This window comes from Drosophila pseudoobscura, chromosome X (assembly GCF_009870125.1).
Source record: "Drosophila pseudoobscura strain MV-25-SWS-2005 chromosome X, UCI_Dpse_MV25, whole genome shotgun sequence".
Classification (NCBI taxonomy): Eukaryota; Metazoa; Arthropoda; class Insecta; order Diptera; family Drosophilidae; genus Drosophila; species Drosophila pseudoobscura.
The window spans coordinates 35873680-35896601 of record NC_046683.1 but is presented as its reverse complement, the minus strand read 5'-3'; the positions used below and the strand labels follow the sequence as shown (position 1 = coordinate 35896601).

General features: G+C 44.0%; 1 protein-coding gene and 1 long non-coding RNA gene across 6 annotated transcripts; one reads left to right on the top strand and one right to left on the bottom strand.

The window, feature by feature from the left end:
• The first annotated feature begins 980 nt into the window (after positions 1–980).
• Positions 981–2035, top strand: ND-20 (NADH dehydrogenase (ubiquinone) 20 kDa subunit). Of its 2 annotated transcripts, none has more exons than XM_015188945.2 (2): positions 981–1088; positions 1139–2035. In XM_015188945.2, the coding sequence occupies exon 2, from the start codon at positions 1160–1162 to the stop codon at positions 1820–1822; it is 663 nt and encodes a 220-aa protein (XP_015044431.1). In that variant the 5' UTR covers positions 981–1088; positions 1139–1159; the 3' UTR covers positions 1823–2035. The 2 variants fall into 2 exon arrangements, with proteins under 2 accessions (XP_015044431.1, XP_001352261.1); XM_001352225.4 differs by having other exon boundaries at positions 1005–1088; positions 1148–2035.
• Positions 2036–20403: 18368 nt separating this feature from the next.
• Positions 20404–21631, bottom strand: LOC117184922 (uncharacterized). 4 transcript variants are annotated; one of them, XR_004470387.1, is made up of 3 exons: positions 21410–21631; positions 21256–21315; positions 20404–21198 (listed from the first exon to the last, which is right to left on the bottom strand). It is a non-coding gene; the product is annotated as an uncharacterized lncRNA (long non-coding RNA). The 4 variants fall into 4 exon arrangements; XR_004470388.1 differs by having other exon boundaries at positions 20404–21176; positions 21256–21631; XR_004470389.1 differs by having other exon boundaries at positions 20404–21168; positions 21256–21631.
• Between the last annotated feature and the right edge of the window lie 1291 nt (positions 21632–22922).

Here is a 22922-nt window from a genome sequence, read left to right as displayed (position 1 = left end):
ACTGTGCTTGTAACATGCGCTCAACAGAAAATCTGGGTGAGCACAGCTGTTTCCCGCCCAATTTAATTCGGACTTCAAAATGTAACATATCGATAAAAAAAATATGTGAAAAATGGAACACCTTAAAACGAAAACGAAACGTTTTGGCTGAAAACGTAATCCGCAAAAGTAAATGAAAAACGGAGCCTGCCTGTATATCTAACTCTTGGGACTCTCCTTAAAGACGCAGAAGCTCTGTTTGGAAGTTGCCTTGGCCTTGGCTGCTCGCAATATGCTGGAGTATTTCTCGCTTTTGTTTCCTGCTGCTTCACCTGTTATTTCTTCTGCTTCTTCTGGACTTCCAGCAGTTCCCGTTCACTCCCAGAAGGATGTCCAGTTTTGTTATGTTTTTGGGGCGCTTTGTCCGCAGAAAGATTGCTGGGGCTTCAGTTGGATCTGTCCTAGTCGACATCAGATTTATTTCGCGGTCACCGCAAGCCCGCAATTATATCGTGACAAATGGTTTTAAACCCTATTTTTTCTTCGAATTCCACTTCAACCTTCTGGTTTTTGTTTTTTTTTTTATGGCTGTAAAACACTGTTATACAAAAAAATATCGCTTAGAAACGTAAGGATTAGTAACATCGCATATGTTCGACAGATATGTTTCGCTCATTGAGCACATCAAGGTGGAATGGTGGGAATTTGTGGCAGATGTGAAACACAGTTTCACATCCGTCAAAAATTAGCTGATGGCACAACATAAAAAAGTTTTGGTTTGAATTAATAAGTTAATTTGCTATTGGTGCTGCAGAGCTATCTGTAGAAGATTGTCCATAATAATTTCCAGCTGGATCTGTTCTTCGTGGTACACCAATTCACGGTTTTTTTCGTCTTTAAAAAAAGCGTTCCCACAATATGTGCCGTGTGCAGATTCAGAAACATATATTGTATATATATCGCGTGTTTTCTCGTTCCATTTATATTGTTCCAGTTCAACGCTTTTATGATTTAGGATACTATTATCGATATTTAATGAGCACTGACTAAAATGTCGTAAATTTTCTTGCATCTCCCTTGCTGTTCTCGGAAACGTATTACATAAATAGGTATTTCGATATATTCTCTAAAATTCAATCCTAAATTTTATTGTTTTCAGGAGTATTAGAACAAAAAAACAATGTTACGATCATCTATTTTATCTACGACCATACCCAAGTGTCTGCAAATCATATGTCAAAATTCGAACGCGGTATCTGTAGTGCCTGCACTAAATGGTTTTTGGGTTCGTCGACAACAAACTCTGCCGGTTGTAGACTCGTCCAAAGTTTTAGAAAAGAAAGGTTACTCACCGTTTGGCACAAAGCAAGCTTCTGTGGCCGAGTGGTCATTAGCAAGACTCGATGATCTGTTAAATTGGGGTCGTAAGGGTTCAATATGGCCATTGACATTTGGTTTGGCATGCTGTGCTGTTGAAATGATGCACATCGCCGCACCACGTTATGATATGGATCGTTACGGAGTGGTATTCCGAGCATCACCGCGCCAAGCAGACGTAATTATTGTAGCTGGTACATTGACCAACAAAATGGCACCGGCTTTGCGTAAAGTCTATGATCAAATGCCTGAGCCACGATGGGTTATTTCTATGGGAAGCTGTGCCAACGGCGGTGGCTATTATCACTATTCGTACTCTGTAGTTCGCGGTTGCGACCGAATAATACCTGTCGACATATATGTCCCAGGCTGTCCACCTACCGCAGAAGCTTTAATGTACGGTGTGCTACAGTTGCAGAAAAAAGTAAAACGCATGAAGACTCTCCAGATGTGGTACAGAAAATAAATAAAATCTGAGAATGATAAATTAAATTAAAAATGCCATGAATATTAAACACGGTGCAGATTACATCTTTTCAATTTATGAGAAACATTTATGGTTCAAGATCCTTCCTTTACAATTTTGGAATATATGCGACATGCACATATGTATATACTAAATACACCGTTAAAATGTATAATTCAATAATTTGAAAAAATAAATGTTTGACTCAGTGGTTCTATATTGTTTTAAAAAATCTGACAGGCTTAGACCTTAAATCAGCTATAAAACCCATATGATCTGATGGGAAAACTAGACGGATTAGAGTGGTATAGTGACAGCGTACTTGAAGTACTGTAGTTCTTGAACAAGATGATGGAAAAAGATATTGTATACTCCAAACATTATGAAAAGAGCTGCAGGCTGAAGTTAATGACGACATGCAAAAATACTCTAACTTTGAGCCTGAAAACCAAGTCTTTTTACTGCCTAAAGGAATGGTAATAAAGAATGGCAGACTCAAAGGTAGCACCAAATTGTCAGTCAGTATTTACAGGGAATAACATTAATATTTTGTTTTTTCAACCTCAAACGCGAAGACAATTTTCAGGTAATAGTCTTCGTTCATTATGCCCTCAATGAAAACAGGATTTCCCACTCATTTTCTAGTAATGCAGCCACAAACCATGACACTACCCCCGCTGTTTTTCGCTTTTTACGTCGAATGATTTGGGCTGAATCGGACTTTCCGTGGTCGGCAAAGAGTTTAGCTTTCGATTCCGGAAATTTTTGAAAAAAAATTAAAGCATTGCCAGCACGTTGAAGTTGTAGGACAAGCACATTGAAGGACAATGACCCAACGCAAAAGGCCCATAAAGAAAGATCTTGGCTGTTATATACATATGTAACTGCCCAAAAGTCATGGAACCGCCACCCCAACCGTCTGATCTAAGCTCTATTAAAAATTTGTGGAGCTATCTGGACCGCCGCAGAGTGGGGGAACCAACCGAAAGGAGGTGGTAAAAGTCGAAGGTTTTTTTAGCGCTTTGGATAAAATGAATATACGCATCTAATAGAGAATTTTACAGAATTTAAAAAATCTAATTTTCAAAATAATTAATTAATAATAATAATAATTAATAACTTTTAGTTTAGAAGATATGAGTACTAAAAGTTCAAAATTGTTAAAAGGTGTGCCAACTGTTATTCACATACTGCACGCTTCAGGTGGAAAAAATTAGATTATTTAACGTATGATTCTAAATATGGTCACTTGCGTAGGCATTTCTATAGAAAAACTTGTTTTGAAAACCATCTAAAATGTTGACCCCTTTTTTAATTTTGACTGGACTTTACAAAAATATTCCTCTATATTTTCTCGAGAATTTTTGTTCTTTGAATGATTACCTAAGGCTAGAGCTTTTAAATTTTGTACATATACTTGTATACTTGTACTTGTATTTGCAACATACCCCCATCACCACCCTTCAGGACGGAGAAATCTATCGCTCTATAACAAATGTCAGTCATAGTATTTACCCGACTATTTTTCCTTGCATGTGATAATCTGTCCTTTTTGTACATTTTATTCCGTGCCTCGGAAGCATTTTCTCCCAAACATCCAAGTGGAACCAACGTCGAATTGTTTATTTGAAACCCGTGGACTAATACTTTTTTAATCGTTGGGGACATTGGGTACCACCCTATCCGTGGCATATACATATAAGCAAAAAGTTATCTCACAAAAGAACCAAATGTTTCCGAATTTATAGAATAGTTACACGAAACTGCGATTAAAATGATGTGAAAATGATTTTAAAGGGCTTCGCTAAAGTTAGTTATGTATGATAGTAGCTGAGTGCTCGCAAAAGCTCTTATTTCCGTATTCCCATCATTGCTATTGCCGTTGCCATTCTTCTTTGGCATGCTTATACGCAGACCTATATCTTTTTAAATCTTGTATATTTTCATCAACAATTATTGTTATTTTAGAAGCCATCCATTAAGCATGGGTGGTCATAAACTGTTTCATCGTTTTGTTGCACTTCAGGTTTCTTTTAATAAAGGATTCAAAATTACTGATTTTTTTAAAATCTATTTTTATTTTTTTTCATTTTCCAAAACGCTATTGATTTTACTGTAAATCCCATTTCAGACTGATTATACCCGATACTCAAAATGAGTATTGGGGTATATTAGATTTGTATTAAAAGTGGATGTGTGTAACGTCCAGAAGGAATCGTTTCCGACCCCCATAAAGTATATATATTTTTGATCAGCATCAATAGCCGAGTCGATTGAGTCCTGTCTGTCTGTCCGTCTGTCCGTCCGTCCCCTTCAGCGCCTAGTGCTCAAAGACTATAAGAATTAGAGCAACGATGTTTTGGATCCAGACTTCTGTGATATGTCACTGCTACAAAAATATTTCAAAACTTTGCCCCGCCCACTTCCGCCCCCACAAAGGACGAAAATCTGTGGCATCCACATTTTTAAAGATACGATAAAACCAAAAACGCAGAATCGTAGAGAATAACTATGTCTTTTAGACTGCAGAATCTGAATTGGATCGTATTATTATTATAGCCAGCATCAAGAAAACAATTTCATTTTTTCTCGCCCTGTATCTCTCTAACACACACGTAGCATAGAGTAAAACATTAGCGCCTAGATCTCAGATACTATAAAAGCTAGAGCAACCAAATTTGGTACCCACACTCCTAAGATATCGGACCGAGACGAGTTTGTTTCAAAATTTCGCCACCCGCTTCCGCCCCCGCAAAGGACGAAAATCTGGCGATATTCACAAATCTCAGAGACTATTAAGGCTAGAGTAACCAAATTTGGTATCCGCACTCCGGTTAGATCTCACTATCAAACGTATATCTCAAAATTTCGCCTCACGCCCTTCCGCCCCCACAAAGGACGAAAATCTGTTGCATCCACAATATTGCACATTCGAGAAAACTAACGAGGGGGAACGTTGTGAGTTGCTGCGGACACCGCAACTCTACGGTTATACCCGATACTAAGTCAGTATGGCTCTCCTCCGGCAGACGCCGCTTATATAAAACGACACGACAAAGAGTGCGTGCGAGAGAGACAGAAAATCAGTCTGAGCGTGACGTCGGGCGCTGCGTAGCCAATGCAAATTGATTTGTTCCTTTTGGCTACAAAAATTATCTGATCTGATCCAGATTCAGCAATCTGATAGATATGGTCATTATCTATGATTCTGCGTTTTTAGTTTTCTCAAATCTGCAATATTGTGGATGCAACAGATTTTCGTCCTTTGTGGGGGCGGAAGGGGGTGGGACGAAATTTTGAGATATACGTTTTATAGTGACATCTAACAGGAGTGCGGATACTAAATTTGGTTGCTCTAGCTTTAATAGTCTCTGAGATTTCTGAATATCCCCAGATTTGCATCCTTTGCGGGGGCGGAAGGGGGTGTGGCGAAATTTTGAAACAAACTCGTCTCGGTCCGATATATTAGGAGTGTGGATACCAAATTTGGTTGATCTAGCTTTTATAGTCTCTGAGATCTAGGCGCTAATGTTTTACTCTAAGCAAAGCCGCCTATGCTACGTGTGTGTTAGAGAGAGACAGGGCGAGAAAAAATGAAATTGTTTTCTTGATGCTGGCTATAATAATAATACGATCCAATTCAGATTCTGCAGTCTAAAAGATATGGGCATTCTCTACGATTCTGCGTTTTTGGTTTTCTCGTATCTTTAAAATTGTGGATGCCACAGATTTTCGCCCTTTGTGGGGGCGTAAGTGGGCGGGGCAAAGTTTTGAAATATTTTTGTAGCAGTGACATATCACAGAAGTCTGGATCCAAAACATCGTTGCTCTAGCTCTCATAGTCTTTGAGCATTAGGCGCTGAAGGGGACGGACAGACGGACAGACGGACAGACGGACGGACGGACAGACAGACAGGGCTCAATCGACTCGGCTATTGGTGCTGATCAAGAATATATATACTTTATAGGGTCGGAAACGATTCCTTCTGGACGTTACACACATCCACTTTTACCACAAATCTAATATACCCCAATACTCATTTTGAGTATCGGGTATAAAAACGCAGAATCATAGATAATGACCATATCTATTAGATTGCTGAATCTGGATCAGATCGAATCATTTTTGTAGCCAAAAGCAAGAAACTCAATTTGCAGTGGCTACGCAGCGCCCGACGTCACGCTCAGACTGATTTTCTGTCTCTCTCGCACGCACTCTTTGTCGTGTCGTTCAATATTAGCGGCGTCTGCCGGAGGAGAGCCATACTGACGAAGTATCGGGTATAACTGTAGAGTTGCGGTGTCCGCAGCAACTCACAACGTTCCCCCTCGTTTTTTTTTCGGTTGTTGTTGCGCCAAATATCGATGAGATCTTTCAAACTTTCCTGAATATTAGGTTAGGTTAGGTTGAGGCAGCTGCCGGGTTCGCTCGGAACCCGTCACACTTAGGCCGGTTTCGGCCCGTTGTGATACCGCATAGGATCATTTCCTTCCTGCGTTGTGAGACTTCCTGTCAGCAATTATCCCATCCAGATGCTCTCACAAAGTTCGCTATCCTCCTAGGACATAGTGTAGAAAGGCTGAGCCCAGGTGCTGTAGCCTTTTTCTGCTGAGACCTGGGCAGGAGCAGAACAGATGTTCCACTGTCTCCTCCTCTTCCTCGTCTCTACAGCTGCGACAAAAATCGTTATGTGGGGCCCCCAGCCTGTTAGCGTGGGTGCCTATTAGCCAGTGTCCCGTGAGGGAACGTGTGACTACTCTGCACCTTTTCCTGCTTAACTTTAGGAGCTCGGAGGTGCGCTTCATGTCCATGGTCGGCCATGTTTGCCGAGTTGTGCGACATCGTGGCACTGTTTGCCACATATCGTTTGTTAGTCGCTTGTATTGCTCCCTTATAATGAGCTTACAGGTGGCCATTGGCATACAGATATCCTCCTTGTCTTGGAGAAGGGGGATTGTAGTGCCAGATCTGGCCAGCTCGTCCGCTATACAGTTGCCCTCGATGTCCCGGTGGCCCGGGACCCAAATCAGGCTAATAGCAAATTGCTGAGCCATCTCGTGCAGAGATTTGCGGCAGTCTGCCACGGTGGCCGAGTTCGAGGAAATCGCACTTAGCGATTTGATCGCAGCCTGGCTGTCGCTATAAATGTTTAGCTTGGTTGCCGTGACGGCAGCCGCTTGTAGGCAGTCTAGAGCCTCCCTGATTGCTATGACTTCCGCTTGAAAGACACTGCAATGATCTGGGAGTCTGAAGGAATGCCTTATGTTTAGCTGTTCAGAGTAGATTCCCCCTCCGACTCTGTCGTCCAGCTTTGATCCATCTGTGAAGATGTTTATGGCCCCATCTGGGCCTGGGAGTCCGTCGAGCCATTCGTCTCTGTGAGGGATGATTGTGTCGAAGGGAGTGTCTGTGTACTCTCTTGGAACTTGGTAGTCTGTTTTTGAGGGGACGGTACTGCTATTATTTAATATGGCTGAGTGACCTATGCACTGTGTCACCCATTGATCTGAGTCTCTTAGACGTATTGCTGCTGCTTCTGCCCGTTTCTTTCCTGCGAGGTCAAGGCTCTGTAGGCATAGGATGGCATTTAGCGCATCATTTGGGGTGGTGCGAAGAGCTCCGCTGATACATAGGGCGGCAGTCCGCTGGACTTTGCCCAGTTGCTTGGTGTTCGCCCTTTTTTATAGGGCCGCCCACCACACCGTAACTCCGTAGAGTAGTATTGGTCTAACTATAGCTTGATATATCCATTGGACTATGCTTGGGATCATACCCCATCTTAGCCCAATAGCTTTTTTGCATGTGTAGAGTGCAGTCATTGCCTTCTTCACTCTGTCTTTGACATTCAGGTTCCAGCTAAGCTTCTTGTCAATTACCAACCCTAAGTAACTGGCACTGTCGCTAAAGGAGAGCCTGCATCCTTGTAGTATTGGATGGTTGAGGGGCGGGACCTTGTATTTATTTGTGAATAGTACGAGTTCCGTTTTTGAGGGATTTACTCCCAGACCGCGCGATTCTGTCCAATCCGACAGTTGCGCTAGCTTTGTGGACATTAAGTCGCACAGTGTTTGGGGGTATTTCCCCGAGAAGATAATCGCAACGTCGTCCGCATAGGCCACGACTTTGCAGCCCCCCCCTTCTAGGTCACATAGAATCTTGTTGACTGCTATGTTCCACAGAAGAGGAGACACGACACCACCTTGCGGGGTGCCTCTGTTGACATACCTTGACTGGGCGGACGATCCCATCTATGATGTCACCGTCCTGCATGTGAGCAATTGATCAATGAGCATCACCAAGTGACGGTCCACCCCCAGGTCAGTCAGGGCTTCTGTAATAGCGCCCGGTACAACTTTGTTGAAAGCTCCCTCAATATCGAGAATGGCTATGAGTCAGTACTCTTTGTGATGCAGAGATTTCTCTACCGCAGAGATCACTTCATGAAGAGCCGTTTCCGTGGATTTTCCTTTCCGGTAGGCATGCTGTGCGCCTGACAGCAACTGAGGGTGTATAGTTGTCCTCAGTTGCAGCCCGACGAGTCTCTCAAAGGTTTTGAGGAGGAAGGACGATAGGCTGATTGGTCTAAAGTCTTTTGCAGCTGAGTGCGAGGCTTTCCCAGCTTTGGGAATGAAGACTATCTATGCCTTAAGCCATGTTCGCGGGATTGTACCCACATCCAGTATCTTCCTGAAAATACCTTGTAGCCAGTTGATGGCCGTATCCCCGGCCTTCTGAAGTTGGGCCGGGATTACCTGGTCTAGGCCTGGCAATTTGAACGGGTTGAAGCTGTTTATTGCCCAGCTTATGTTACGTTTTGTGAGGATGTGATCCATCGAGGTTACCGGTCCCTCTCCTGGAAGATGTACCGTCTCGATGGTTGTGCACCCTGGAAAATGCGTGTCTAGTAGAATGTGCAGGGACTCCTCACTGGAGTTAGTCCACGTGCCGTCATTCCTTTTAAGATACCCTACCGAGGGGTTAGTTTTTGAGACAATCTTGCGAAGCCTTGCGGCCTCTGACGTTTCCTCAATTTCCGAGCAAAATTTTTACCAAGGGGCCCTTTTTGCTTTCCTTGTTTCCTTTTTATATAGTGACAGACTGATTTTGTAGTCTGCCCAGTGGCTCTCCTCGTTCGCGCTTTTGGCCCTGTTGAAGAGGGTCTTGCAGTTTTTGCGTAGGATGTCTATTTGTTTTGACCACCAGGGGGGTTTCTTTTTCCCCCTAGGTTTGCTAGAGGGACATGCTGCCGCGAAGGCTTTGTTGCATGCTTCTGTGAACCTGTTCACTAGGCGATCTAGGTCGTCTTTTGTGTCAGGGCATGATGGTGCTTTGGAGGGGATTAAGTCCTCCAGGGCTGAGCTATACTTTTCCCAGTTGGCTTTCCTGGGATTAATATAGTCCTTAGGTTTCGGAGACTCGAGGGATAGTGTGGTCTCGATGTATCTGTGGTCAAAGAAAGAGTGGTCATCAAGGACTTGCCAACTCTTGACTATGTCTAACAGGTTGGAAGACACTAGGGTGATGTCAATAACCTCCTGTCGATTTTTAATTATAAAAGTGGGGTCGTTGCCCCGATTACAAATAAATAGATTTTAGTTAAGGATGAAGCTGAAAAGTGACTCACCCCTTACATTTGTGTTTGAGCTCGCCCATTGAGTGTGGTGAGCGTTGGCATCGCAACCTATTAATAGGGTTATGTCCGACCTCTCGCTGTCGCTGGCTAGTTTGCGAGCAAGGTCGTTGGGAGGATCGTTTCCCTCATGGGCCATGTAGGACGACATCAGCCTTAGATGTGTCCCTTTCAGCTCTAGGCTTGCCGCCGTGTTGTCGCTATCGCTATAATTATGGAGCAGAAAGATATTAAGGTGCTTTCTGGCGAGAATGCAGGTGCGGGTTTTACCTTCATGTTGAGCTACAATTACCTTGTACTCCTTCGACCCTAGTCCACAAACCTTGTCTCCCACTATCCAAGGTTCCTGGATCTCTCTCCGCTCTCTTCGAGGCGGAGTATAAGAGCAGCGGATGCTGCTTTACAGTGGTGGAGATTGATCTGAAGGAGCCTCAAGGACATCCTTAGTGTTCTCCACCACTGTAATATCGGCATCCGGATCGTCCTCGACTTCCTCGTGGCAACACATCGCCTCGAAGTCGCATCTCAGCGTGCCATCGGTAGAGTAGCCCTCTGGGTCTATCTCTGTGTGATCGTCGGGTGCTTCCAGGCTGCTTTTCCAGCAGCTCGAAGCAGCGGTCGGCCAGTGCCGCTTCCACACACTTCCACTGGTTCCTAGGGATCCGGGAGTCCACGCTGCATTTGTCCAGGACGCCAATCAGCGTCCTTTCTCTGGCAATCTGCGCGAATGATGTATTAGGCAGTACTCTGGAGCGCTTCGGTGTCGGCCCCGGAGTCTCTTGCGAGCGCTGCCTTTTTGGCTGAGGGGCTTCCTTCTTCGGTGCTTCCTTGCCAAAGTTCGGCAGCACCTTCGAGGCCCACTCAACCTTCTTTATCCATTTGTCCGTCGGGCTGGACATCTGGCTTGCGTTCTGCCGACGGAGTATATTGCCAGCACTCCTTCTATCGGCATATGTAAAAGATTTGGCTTGGACACTAGTAGATGGTGACTCATCACCCGCCACTTTACCAGCAAGCAGAGCAACCGCAGGATTGCATAGCCACTCTGCCAAGGTATCGGTTTTGGGAGCCAATTCACCACCCACCCTGACACCGGGATGGGACCCCTTTGGGCTCTCCCTAGCATCTTCCGCCGCGCAGGTTTTCCCTGCTGATTTGCGGGTCGGGCCAGGCCTTTGGGCCGCTGCCTTCCCCTGTTTGGGATTGCTCCCTGTTGGCATTTGGGGAATGCCAGACTCGTTTTGGTGTTTTGTTTTTTTTTTAAAAGCTTCCCTTCTTTCCGACGAGCTGCAAAGAAGGGGTACGGTCCGTCCGGGCAGAGATCCACGTTGACCGGATAGGGCATACTTAGAACGGGGGGCTACCAACTCCCTAACACTCTTAGACCGGCCGGGTGTGAGCTGACTGTGGGGGTGGGGATGTTGGTAGGTAGATAGAGGAGTGTGTGAGCTACTTATACAAGGCGGCACCACAAGAGCATCGTCAGAGTTGCTACTTCGCGAACACCCGCTGGCTATCCGGTTCTGCTTATTTTCGGTACTCTCCCTAGGGAGAGTTCGCTGCTGACCTACCTATATGACCTTTTATTTTATTTTATTAGATATTTTATTGTATCTATTTATTAAATTAACAATTATCTGTTAATAATGGTACTTAGCTACTAAAGGCGGAAAAATATAAGTAAAAAGTTAGCTAAATTTAAATGATTATAAATATTGCATGCAATTAGTCTAAGAGACAGGGGATAGGGTTTGACAGAGGGAGTTATAATTATGGCATAAAACCCTAAAAGGTTCATGATCAACATAATTAGACCTATATATGGGTAGATGGATAGGCCTAAAAGTACGGGTAGGTCTAGATGGAACGGCCAAGTCAATCAGACCTACGAGAGTTTGGGAGTCAACAGTCCCAAGAAGGAGCTTGTGCACGAACATTACGCCATTGCATATTCTGCGATGGTGCAACGACGGCAGGTCAATAAGATTTAGCCTAGACCGGTAGGGTGGCAAGATTCTACCTGAGTCCCAGTTAAAGTTCCAAAGGGCAAAAATTAAAAATTGCTTTTGCACGGATTCAATAACAGCCTGCTGCTCTTTATACTGCGAGCTCCACACACAAGAATAATACTCCAATATAGGACGTACTAACGAGATGTACAGTTATTTCGTAACGTACGGGTCGTCAAACTCCTTGGACCAACGCTTGATGAACGCTAAAACACCCTTAGCTTTATTTACAGTTGCAGCTATATGGGTGTTAAAACACATCTTATGATCAAAAAGGACTCCGAGGTCATTTGAACTCGAAATTCGCTCAAGGACATGATTTCCTAGAACATATGGGACAAAATGAGGAGCGCGACGGTAAAATGTCATAAGTTTGCATTTGGAAAGGTTCAGAAAAAGAAGATTAGTTGAACACCACAATAGTAGTTCACTTAGATCAAGTTGAAGGCGTGTGTGCAAATACCAATCAGAGTAAGAAAGACAGATTTTAACATCATCAGCATACATAAGTGTAGTAGAGTATGTTATAACTTGAGGAAGGTCATTATTAACAGTATTTGACAACACGTTAGAAAACAAAACACGTTGAGTACGGTTAGAGAGATAGGACAAAATCCAATCTAGAAGATTCGTTGGGAACCCTAATAAAGAGAGCTTGTGAATAAGCAGAGCATGGTTCACAGATTCGAATGCCTTGCTGAAGTCAGTAAAAACTACATCCGTCTGCAAACCAATTTGAAAACCACGGTGGATTAGGTTAGAAAACTCAAGAAGGTTAGTCGATGTTGAACGATGTCTGAAAAAACCGTGTTGCGACGGAGATATCAAGCTGCAACAAAGATGTTGCAGTTGCCAGGTGACCAGGAACTCAAGAAGCTTCGGGATGGCGGAAAGCTTTGCGATACCACGATAGTTTTCAATATTTGATCTTGAACCTTTTTTGTGAAGCGGAATGATGTATGACCCATTCCAAATTACTGGGAGACAAGACTGTTCCAAGGAGAGGTTGAAGAGAAAGGTCAAGGGTTTGCAAAGGGACTGGGACAGTGTTTTAAGATGCAACTTGGTACCTTATCTGGACCCGCAGAAAACGATATGTCCATAGATGACAAACCTTCCAGAACAACGCTTTCCTTGAAACTAGGCAGAAAAATGCTGTAAGCGTGGGGTAAGATGGTACGGATAGGGAGTGGATGCGTTGTAACTATGAAACGAGTACGTTGTTTGGGAAAAGGTAGCGAATAAGTTTGCAATACCAACAGCAGAAGCTTCTGTTTTGTTCTGGTAATGAAGGGACGCAGGAAAAGCGTTTGACTTACGCTTAGAGTTAACGAACGAATATAATTTTTTAGGATCACTACGAAAGTTACTACTACATTGTGAAAGGTAATTATCATAACACTGACTATTGACGGCAAGGAACAGAGAGCGAGCGGAGGAGTATAAAGCTAAGGCCAACGTGGAGCCCGACTTCTGGTACTTTTTATAGAGCCGGGATTTATTGTTTTTTAAGTATGACAAATACTTGGAGAACCAAGGAGGCTTGGACGATACGGGTACAGTGATATCTGGAACAAATGTATTAAGGGTGGAGTAAATAGAGCTATAAAACGAGCTAACAGTTGCATCTATGTTCGGTAATGAATAAAGAAACGACCAATCAACACGCGAGAGATGTAGATCTAAATCGATAAAGTTTGTTTTGCGAAAACAATTATGTGACAAGGAGCCATGGAACTGTCAGCACCTCCAGATTGTGTACACTCCAGGGATATCGACAAAGTTGGATGGTATGGATCTTCAGGGAGTGATATTGGGCTTGCTATAGATACCGTAGCAAGAGAAGCATCGTCAACAAACACGAGGTCAAGAAGTCTGTCCCTAATGTTTTTAACGGCATTAATGTGGACAAGGGAAATATCCGTTAGGGCATTGATAAAGTCATTATGGCAATTGGGAAACAACAGGTTAGGGTCATCACAAGCCAGCCAAGAAAGAAATGGGAGGTTAAAGTCCCCCATGACAATAATTCGATCATTGCACCCTAAGGCAGATACGACAGTATTAATTGCTGAGAGGTGGTGTAAGTAAAGCTCAGCATCAGACCTGGGAGGAATGTAAGAGCAGGATAAATAGAAAAATGCCGAGCCAACACGAACTTTGACTGCAATAAATTCAATTCCAGAGATGATATTGAATGGGAATAACTCAGATGAGAAAACAGATTAAACTGCAATCAGAACCCCACCTGCAAAATATGGGCGGTCCATTCTATAAATAGTATAACTATCAATGAAAATTTCATGATCATTGACAGAAGAGTTAAGCCAGGTTTCGGTAGACGCGATGGCATCGAAATCAAAGGACGTACTATTAGTATGAATTTGACGCAATTTGCCCAACAAACTGCCAACGTTCTTATAGTGCATGGAAAAATAGTACATCAGTTTTTTGGAGCATGTTCGGTAATTCTTGGATTCGAGTTCGAATCTTTGAGAAGGAACTCATGCATAATTGTATGCTCAGGCCATATTAACGGTTCTAGAGAACTGGATAGTAAAGAATCAGGGCCACTTTTAGAGGAACTTTTCTTATGTTTTTGGATATGCTTGGGGGAAAGGGTAGTGTCTTTCGGGTTGGATCACTGGTCTCGCGAACTTTCTTCCGTCCCGCTTGTAGCCGCAGCCTCAGCGACATCGACCCGGCTGCACGCGAAAGTCGAGACTATTGAGATTTGGACTGCGCCTCTGCTACCTCGATATGCGCTGCGTAGGATCAGCTATCTGTGCGTAGCTATTCCGCCAGCACCCTTCTGCTGGGCGCAGAACCTAGTACTGGAAAAAAAACCTTCTGACATATTCGGCCTAAAAGAACTGGGATATCCCATTTTTTATCTTACCCGTCAATTTTGGCCCCAGTGGCCGGCCTAATCTTGGTGTTCGTTCAAACTCCCTTAAGGAACAAAGTACTTAAGTGACCTTCGTAAAAAAGAGAGCCTACGCTCACTTTTTGTATTTACTCTCACCATTATTGTACTAAACTCACCACTGTATTCTGTCTCTTATGCCCAGTGCTCAAGCACTAAGATTTGTAATAAATAGTTATTGCCTAATGCTCAACTGGATCGATCGACTTTTCGCTTTCATATATAGACTTTAATTCGTTTGCAAAAAACTAACACACCCTCATCCGTGAATAAACATCAACGCGGAAAACGCTCCGTGTTCAAACATTTTGGAGCCCAACGTGGGACATGTGTGTTAATTCTTCTGTGATTAATTAAACTAATCGCAATCTACAAAAGCAATAATAACCACAATCGCTCGTCTCGCAGCTGCCATCGAAAGTTCCGAAAACCGTATGAGAATTGTTCATCTCGATCGTGGTTTCATTGTCCTCGCTTTGCTCTTGCCATTTTCGCTTAAATTTATCATTCGCTTGGCACCCACAACACATTCAACGGCGCTTGCATTCTCGGTTCGTTCGCTTTAAAGCTTTAAACCTGCTTTGGTCCATCGATCAACGCATTCTTTCTATTGGAATATATTTGGAACTGCGCTCATCTTTGCTTTACCTGCTGCTGCTTTGCTGCGTTTTTTTGTTGTTTTTTCCTGCGTTATTTTTTGAAAATCTAGTTCTGTGTTAGTGTAATTACACTACACAACAAAATGACGACCGTATGACGAGCTATATAAAACGCAATATATCTCGGATCAAATCTGTGCTAGATGCTAAATCGGAGATCCCGATATGCAATGATGAGCTTCGCTATCGATTGAACATCTTAGAAACGTACTTTAAGAATGTTTTAAATGTCCAAGCTAATATTGAAGACCTTAATCCGAATGCTGAAGGACGGGCAGATGTGGTGGATATATACATGCAATCAAGCTATCCATAAAGGAAAAAATGGGAGGAGATCTGGACGCCAGCATTTTTTCGCCGGACTACTACCCACCGCCAGTGAAGTCATCCATACCAAGGTTTTCACTTTTGACGGAACTTATGCAAACTATAAGAATTTCATTCACTCGTTCGAGCAAATTGTTGTGCGTGAGTCTAGATTGACAAATATAGAAAAGTTTAATTATTTGCTGACCTGCCTCACGAGGGCGGCATTAAATAAAATTTAGGCATTTCAGGTTACAAGCGAAACCTATCTGAAGGCCCTAGAAAAACTCAACAGCCGTTTTGATAATTCTACTCTTATATTTTTATAAGGTATTGATGCATTGTTAGCACTACAACCTGTGGAAAAGTCAAACAGTCAGCAACTTCGCAGCCTATTGGATAAGGCATCCGCTATTTTGAGCTCGTCGGAGTCCATCGACAAACTTGAGAATATTGTTCACGTTCATATATATGGTTATATATTTATATTGTAATGGAAAAGTGTGATCAGCAAACTCGGAACAAGTGGAAGGAATCGCAGGACTACAAAACTCTGCCAACCTGGTTAATATGCACACAGCTTTTGGAACGCCACTGTCAGTTTCTCCATTCGTCTGGAAACTGGAAAATAAGTCAAATCGTGGCTCTAATCACCAAATAAAGTCGTCGTTTGCTATCACTAATCCGTCTTGTACACTATGTTCTAGTTCTGGCCATAAAATCACTAACTGCGCCATGAACATCAACCAACGGTACGAAAATGAAAATCATAGAAAAGCACAATGTTTAGTGAGATCGACATATCGAATTGGAACCTACCTGCCAACACTCTATTGGCTGACGAATCATTTTATAGGACTAAACGTATTGATCTGCTACTGGGAACCGAAGCCTTCTCGTTATTTGCATAACTTGGCTGTGTATTTTAAGGATGCATGGCCCCTGGCAGGTGCTGCTGTTAAAACTGCCTTTTATGTTGATGACCTTTTGTGTGGGGCTGATGATATAGATACACTCCTCAAACTAAAAACTGAAATCAGAAAGATGAATCTACCAAGGAAATAAACATTTCAGAAAACTCATTCAGCAGCACACTCGGAGAATTCGCTTGGACAGGTCACAGTGACATTGTTCACTTCTAGGTCAAGAGTAGCACCAGTGAAGAAACAGTCTCTGCCGAAGCTTGAACTATTCGGTGAACATCTACTTTCTCAGTTGTATAACAAAGTCAAGGCCATATTCAGCAAACACACTATCACATCTTATTTTTGGTGCGACTCACAGCTCGTATTCAGGATATATCTTCTGATGGAAAATGGCGCTATGTGCCAACACATCAAAACCCTGCTGATATTCTGTCGCGAGGCTGTAACGGGCGCGAATTGACGAGGTTAACTCGGAGAAAAAGTTTAAAGTTTGTTCGCTGCCGTACAGGAGACAAATAATATCCTCAACATCGTCGATAATATCAGCTCGTGCAATCACAGTCTTTGTCTCATTGCTTGGTTGATTAGGTTCATAAGGAGATGTCGGAAGCAATCGACGTTTACCACAACCCAACCGACGCCAGATAAACTTCGTTTTGCTTCACATTGCCTTATTTGGAACATTCAACAAACTCATTTTGTAGAGGACATCCGTTTACTTCAGAAGTGAAAACCAGTAAAAAGCAGCTTAAAGTTTCATACTCCCTTTTTAGAAGTCGTGAACGGATTTGAACTTATCAAGGTTGGTGGAAGATTGGAATACTCAGACCTACCAGACGGTCAAAAACATCCGTTGCTGCTGCCGAGTCAGTCCAAATTTGTATTCGCCATTTGCATCGTCGGAACTATCACGCTGGACCTAAAGCCTTAGTCGCTCTCATTCGGTTGGATTGGATCGTTAACGCACGTCGAATTGTCCGCTCCTGTGTAAACTATCCGATCCAGCCGGATACCCCTCCCTCTGCATTTGGTTCTCGACCCTACAGCGGGTCAATGAGCTTAAACATTTTGATATGAGCGAAATACAGCACATGCCTCGTCGCGTAACACGAGAGTTGCAGCATTGACAGAGACACTTGCCCAGACAGCCCAACAACAGCTATGGGGACGTGGAACGTGGGAAACTGCCGCTGCTCAACATAACACCGGCGCGTGCGCCATGTCAGCAGATTAATGCACCGGCGACTGCGCAGCCGGCGGCCGGGGAGCTAATATTAAGGGTTTCATTTTCATGTAAATTTAGATTGTCTAAGACCTCAAACGAGGAATAATAATTCTCGCTTCGACGGAATAAATAATAAACATTATAATAACCGTTGATTCTACTTTACTTGTACTTTGCGTTCGCTACAGACCAAAGCTACTACAACAACTGATGGGTTTATTACCGCCTACGCGACACCCTCCTGCTCGACCCTTTGAACGCTGTGGAGTCGACTTTTTTGGACCCATCAACACATATCTACGCATTCGAGGAAAGGGACCTACAAAATCATACATAGCCGTGTTCGTTTGCCTTCTCACCAAGGCCGTTCACATCGAAGTAGTCTCTGACTTGTCAGCATTCTTAAGTGCATTGAAACGGATGGGAGGTCGTCGCAAGTTCCCGGCAGACATCTTCTGCGATAATGCCACTAACTTTGTAGGGGAATCGAATCAACTGCAGGAACTAAAAAAGTTTATGTTTTTAAAGCAGACCCAAGATTAAATCTATAAATTTTGCGCATCTGACTTTATTAAATTCCATTTTATTCCTCCCAGGGCACCTCATTTCGGAGGCCTTTGGGAAGCGGCAGTCAAGAGTGCAAAGGGCTGTTGAATCGTTCGCTGACCAACACCAGGTTCACCTTTGAAGAGTTGAGCACTGTCAGCGTCAAGATAGAATCGATCCTCAACTCGAGCCCGCTATCGCCGCTTTCGTCAGACCCAAATGACTGTAGCACTCTCACGCCTGGTCATCTCTTGGCTGGTGAATCATTGCGATCACTACCTGAGAGGTCCCTCGAGAATATCAAGCTGTCAAGTATGGACCGCTACGATGCGATTACGGCCGTCAAGCAACGGTTTTGGAAGCAATGGTCTGCTGACTACGTCAACGAATTACGATCGTGCACGAAGTGGACAGCACCCTCAACGAACCTCACCGAGGGCACGTTGATCATCATCCATGAGGACAACCTGCCACCGCTGCGCTGGAAACTAGGCCGAGTGTAGTCTACTGTGCTTGGGAAGGATGGACTTGTACGGGTGGAACAAATGGACAATGTTGCAGGCCAATACACAAGTTGACAATTCTTCCGGTGGTTTGAAAGCAGTCCTTTCAACGTGGCCGGGATGTTCGGTCAAACACTTTTATCGAAATAAACTACTCAAATGACCCTCGTAAAATAGAGAGCCTACGCTCACTTTTTGTATTTACTCTCACCATTATTGTACTAAATTCACCACTGTATTCTCTCTCTTATGCTCAGTGCTCAAGCACCTAGATTTGTAATAAATAGTTATTGCCTAATGCTCAACTGGATCGATCGTATTTTCGCTTTCATATATAGACTTTAATTCGTTTGCAAAAAACTAACACACCTCCATCCGTGAATTAACATTAATGCGGAAAACGCTCCGTGTATAAGCACTTGGCTTTCTGAACTCCGCGAATATTCTTTGCGGCTGATGGAGACCACTCGCGCTTTGATCATATTTCTTTCCTAATTTGCACTTGAAATTTTTTTTTATACCCGATACTCAAAATGAGTATTGGGGTATATTAGATTTGTGGTGAAAATGGATGTGTGTAACGTCCAGCAGGAATCGTTTCCGACCCCATAAAGTGTATATATTCTTGATCAGCATCAATAGCCGAGTCGATTGAGCCCTGTCTGTCTGTCCGTCTGTCCGTCCGTCCGTCCCCTTCAGCGCCTAGTGCTCAAAGACTATAAGAGCTAGAGCAACAATGTTTTGGATCCACACTTCTGTGATATGTCACTGCTACAAAGATATTTCAAAACTTCGCCCCGCCCACTTCCGCCCCCACAAAAGACGAAAATATGTGGCATCCACATTTTTAAAGATAAGATAAAACCAAAAACGCAGAATCGTAGAGGATAACTATATGTTCTAAAGTGCAAAATCTGAACCAGATCGTATAAATATTATAGCCAGAATCAAGAAAACAATTTCATTCTTTCTCGCTCTGTCTCTCTCTAACACACAGGTTTCTTGGTCGGTTTTGTCAATTGCAAAATATGAGTTCAAGGATCTCAGAACCTATAAGAGCCAGAGCAACCAAATTTGGTATCCACACTCCTGAGAGATCGGACCTTGACCGTTTCGTGTCTAAATTTCGCCACATCCCTTCCGCCCGCGCAAAGGACGAAAATCTGGGGCAACCACAAATCTCAGAGACTATTAAGGCTAGAGTAACCAAATTTGGTATCCGCACTTCTGTAAGATCTCACTATAAAACGTATATCTCAGAATTTCGCCCCACACCTTCCCGCCCCCACAAAGGACTGTAACTGTAGAGTTGCGGTGTCCGCAGCAACTCACAACGTTCCCCCTCGTTTTTTATTAAATTTCTGATCGTTATTTGGCTCTATTCGGAGAGCGATGGTGGTCGCTGGACATCCAAATTCTAAAAGGAAGATGGGCACGCCCCCATCCAATATGAGCCGGTCTCCCCGTTAGATGACGTTCGAATGTCATCGCTTTCTCCTCTTTCTCCTCCACTACTATCCACCCTTACTTACACCCAGAGGAAGCCAATATTTCAGAGCCAATTTTAGAGCCCCAGACTCCAAAACACACGATAGCAGCGGGACTTTGGCTCCCCATGCAACGCAGTCTCCGATCTCCTGGCTTTCGCCCTTAGCTCGACTAATAGTCTCTTACACCCTTGGGTGTACCCGATCTGGTTGTGCTGACAGTTCCATGGCTCCTTGCCACATAAAGTGTTGTAACGAACCTTCTTTTTAGGCCGCTTAAGTTAGCTGGGCTCGATCAGCGGTTAGCAGGCTCGGTGCAACGAATTTGTATTGTTCCCCCAACGACAAATAATAACAACTGTCTCGTCGGTAATATAATTATTATTTTTTTATGTGGCGTTAGATATGACAATGGTTCTTAACTATGGATCTCCACCACACACAGGGCTCTCGTCGAGTGTGACAGCGTTGATGCTATTGATTGGCGCAAATCGACCTCAGCGTCCGCTTTGGCCCGCCACTCTAATCCGCACTCGACGTCTCGCCCTCCCCTCCTAGATTCCGTCGGTGGATGTGGATCACCACTTAACTTAGACGCACTCTGATGGGCAGGCGGGACCTGTTTCTCTGCTTTCCGTATGCACTTCACTACACTCTTCGAACAGTACCGGACTACTACTTCTGCGTTCTGCGCGGTACAATATGCACGCGCGACAACTCATCTGCGAAAGATCTCGCTCCGTCGCCGCAGCCTCCTTTTATAACCCCGCCTTAACGGGACCCCGGCTTGGCGTCGCTAATTTTCCATTGACGTCTTCTGGTTTCCACAGCACTCGCAACGGAACCCGGTCGGTGGCGTGTTCCCAGGACATGCGTCGGGCCACTGCCGGCCCGATCCCGCCGTCTCCTCTACCTCTCGCATGTCTTCCTCTCTGAGAGCGGGGTACTTCTCCTCCCTGGGAGCCCTTGGCTACTTCGCCGCATCCGGATATCCGCGGGTACCCGGACTGACGTTCGCCTTATCCAGCCGTTCCTCAGCCTTATCCGGCTGTGCTTCAGACGAATTCGGCCCGTGGGAACACTGGTTCCTCACAGTGTTTTCGCAAAACAAACTTTATCCATTTAGATCTACATCTCTCGCGTGTTGATAGGTCGTTTCTTTATTCATTACTGAACATAGATGCAACTGCTAACTCGCTATAAAGCTCTACTTACTCCGCCCTTAATACATTTGTTCCAGAAATCACTGTTGCTGTATTGTTGTAACGAACCAGGCTGGGTGTTGGGGGGTGGGAGAAAGGCGCACGCGGTTATTCCCGGCTGGAATGCTCGTCGGCTAATTGGGGTGGTGATCTTGCCCTCCTCTCACCTGATGCCTATCCTCATTATTAACAAGTTATAATTTATGCGTGCTACGACGAGAGTTAAGGTGGACCTAAAATTGCCTGAACACATAATTGGCCCTTTCTCCGACCTGTCCCCGAACGCTTTTCCCCTCAGGGGCATTTGGCTAGCCGAAGGCAAAAAAATTGTGAACTAAAACATTATAAAATTTATTGAATTATGACTAAAAACTGAGCGATTCCTAAATTAAAACTAAACATAACCCAACAAAAAGTACGCATAAAAAGTAAAAGAATAAAAAAAAAGAATATCAATAAAATGGCTTAATAATGATGAGGAATATAACTAACAATTATCTCGGGATTCATATATAAAGACAGTCAACAGCCAGACCGAAAGGGGGGAAGAAACGGAACAAACAATAGGGGGAATTATGTAATTATTTAAATCTCTCTTTTCTTTTCTTTCATGAGTGGAATTGCCAGGGTTAAATTCTCTTGTACTTCGCACTCACTCACCCGATGATCCGCATATCCACCGACGAAGCGCTTCCCGGAGGAGATTTGGACCTGTAAAGTGAACTCCAATCGGGAGTAGATCAAAGGCACACAGAAAAAAAACCTCACTCACAAATTCAACTCTTTGCTCGCTCCACTCTTACTTTGGGCGACTCATTCCACTCGAGTACAACAAAAAAACTCTATCTGCCCCTTCTTTTTTTTGTTTCCCTTTTCTTTCGCCTGCCCTTCGCCGACTGTCGCAGACTTTAACGCGAAAAAACTAACAAAAAAATATTACTTAACTCATTAAATTATTAACACTAAACACTTAACACTGAAACCTATTATTATTACAGATCTCTGCTATTCCCGGTTTTTTTTTAGTTTTTCTCCCTTCCGAAATCACTTCATCGTTCCCTGGGACGGTTCCCGACGATAAAATCACTCGCGAAGCCACTCGAAAGACCCCGCCAGATCTCGGACTGTTCTTGCTTGCTCTCTAGTTACGCTATATAGCCCTGCCTTGGCTCGCTCTCCAACAAGACGATTGAGTTTTTTTTTTCTTCCCCAAAAACCACTCAACTCCCGCTAGCGTGACGTCGGTGCCCGTGTACTTGGGCCTGCAATCTTTTCCACCGCTGCTTCGGCTGCTCCTCTGGACCCCTTTTGGCGTCCCTTGGACGCTCGATCTCCTCGACGCCTCGCGTCTTTGGATCCGCGAAGCTGATCCGGGCCGCTTTGCAACGAAAATACGGCGATGCGGCGTTCCTCTTTTGCAGTATCCACTGCGGCCAATGGCCGGTCCTACACGGATGAAATTATCTGACTAGTTTGTCCAATTTTTCTTTACCCTTCTCAACCTTACCTAGCCTGGAAAAACTAATGCCGGAATACTCAAGCTCTTCTCCTCCCGCCGCGATTACTCGTTTTTTTCCTTTTAAGCACTTTAAGAAAAAATACTTGTTGGCTGCTGACAAAGAAAACGAATGCTCGGGTCGAGCGCCAAAACGGGAAGAGACCGAAGCCAAGCCCCTCAAC

Bases quoted from the DNA above. Each gene is read 5' to 3' on its own strand.
- ND-20 (XM_015188945.2), top strand. From the start codon at position 1,160: ATGTTACGATCATCTATTTTATCTACGACCATACCCAAGTGTCTGCAA.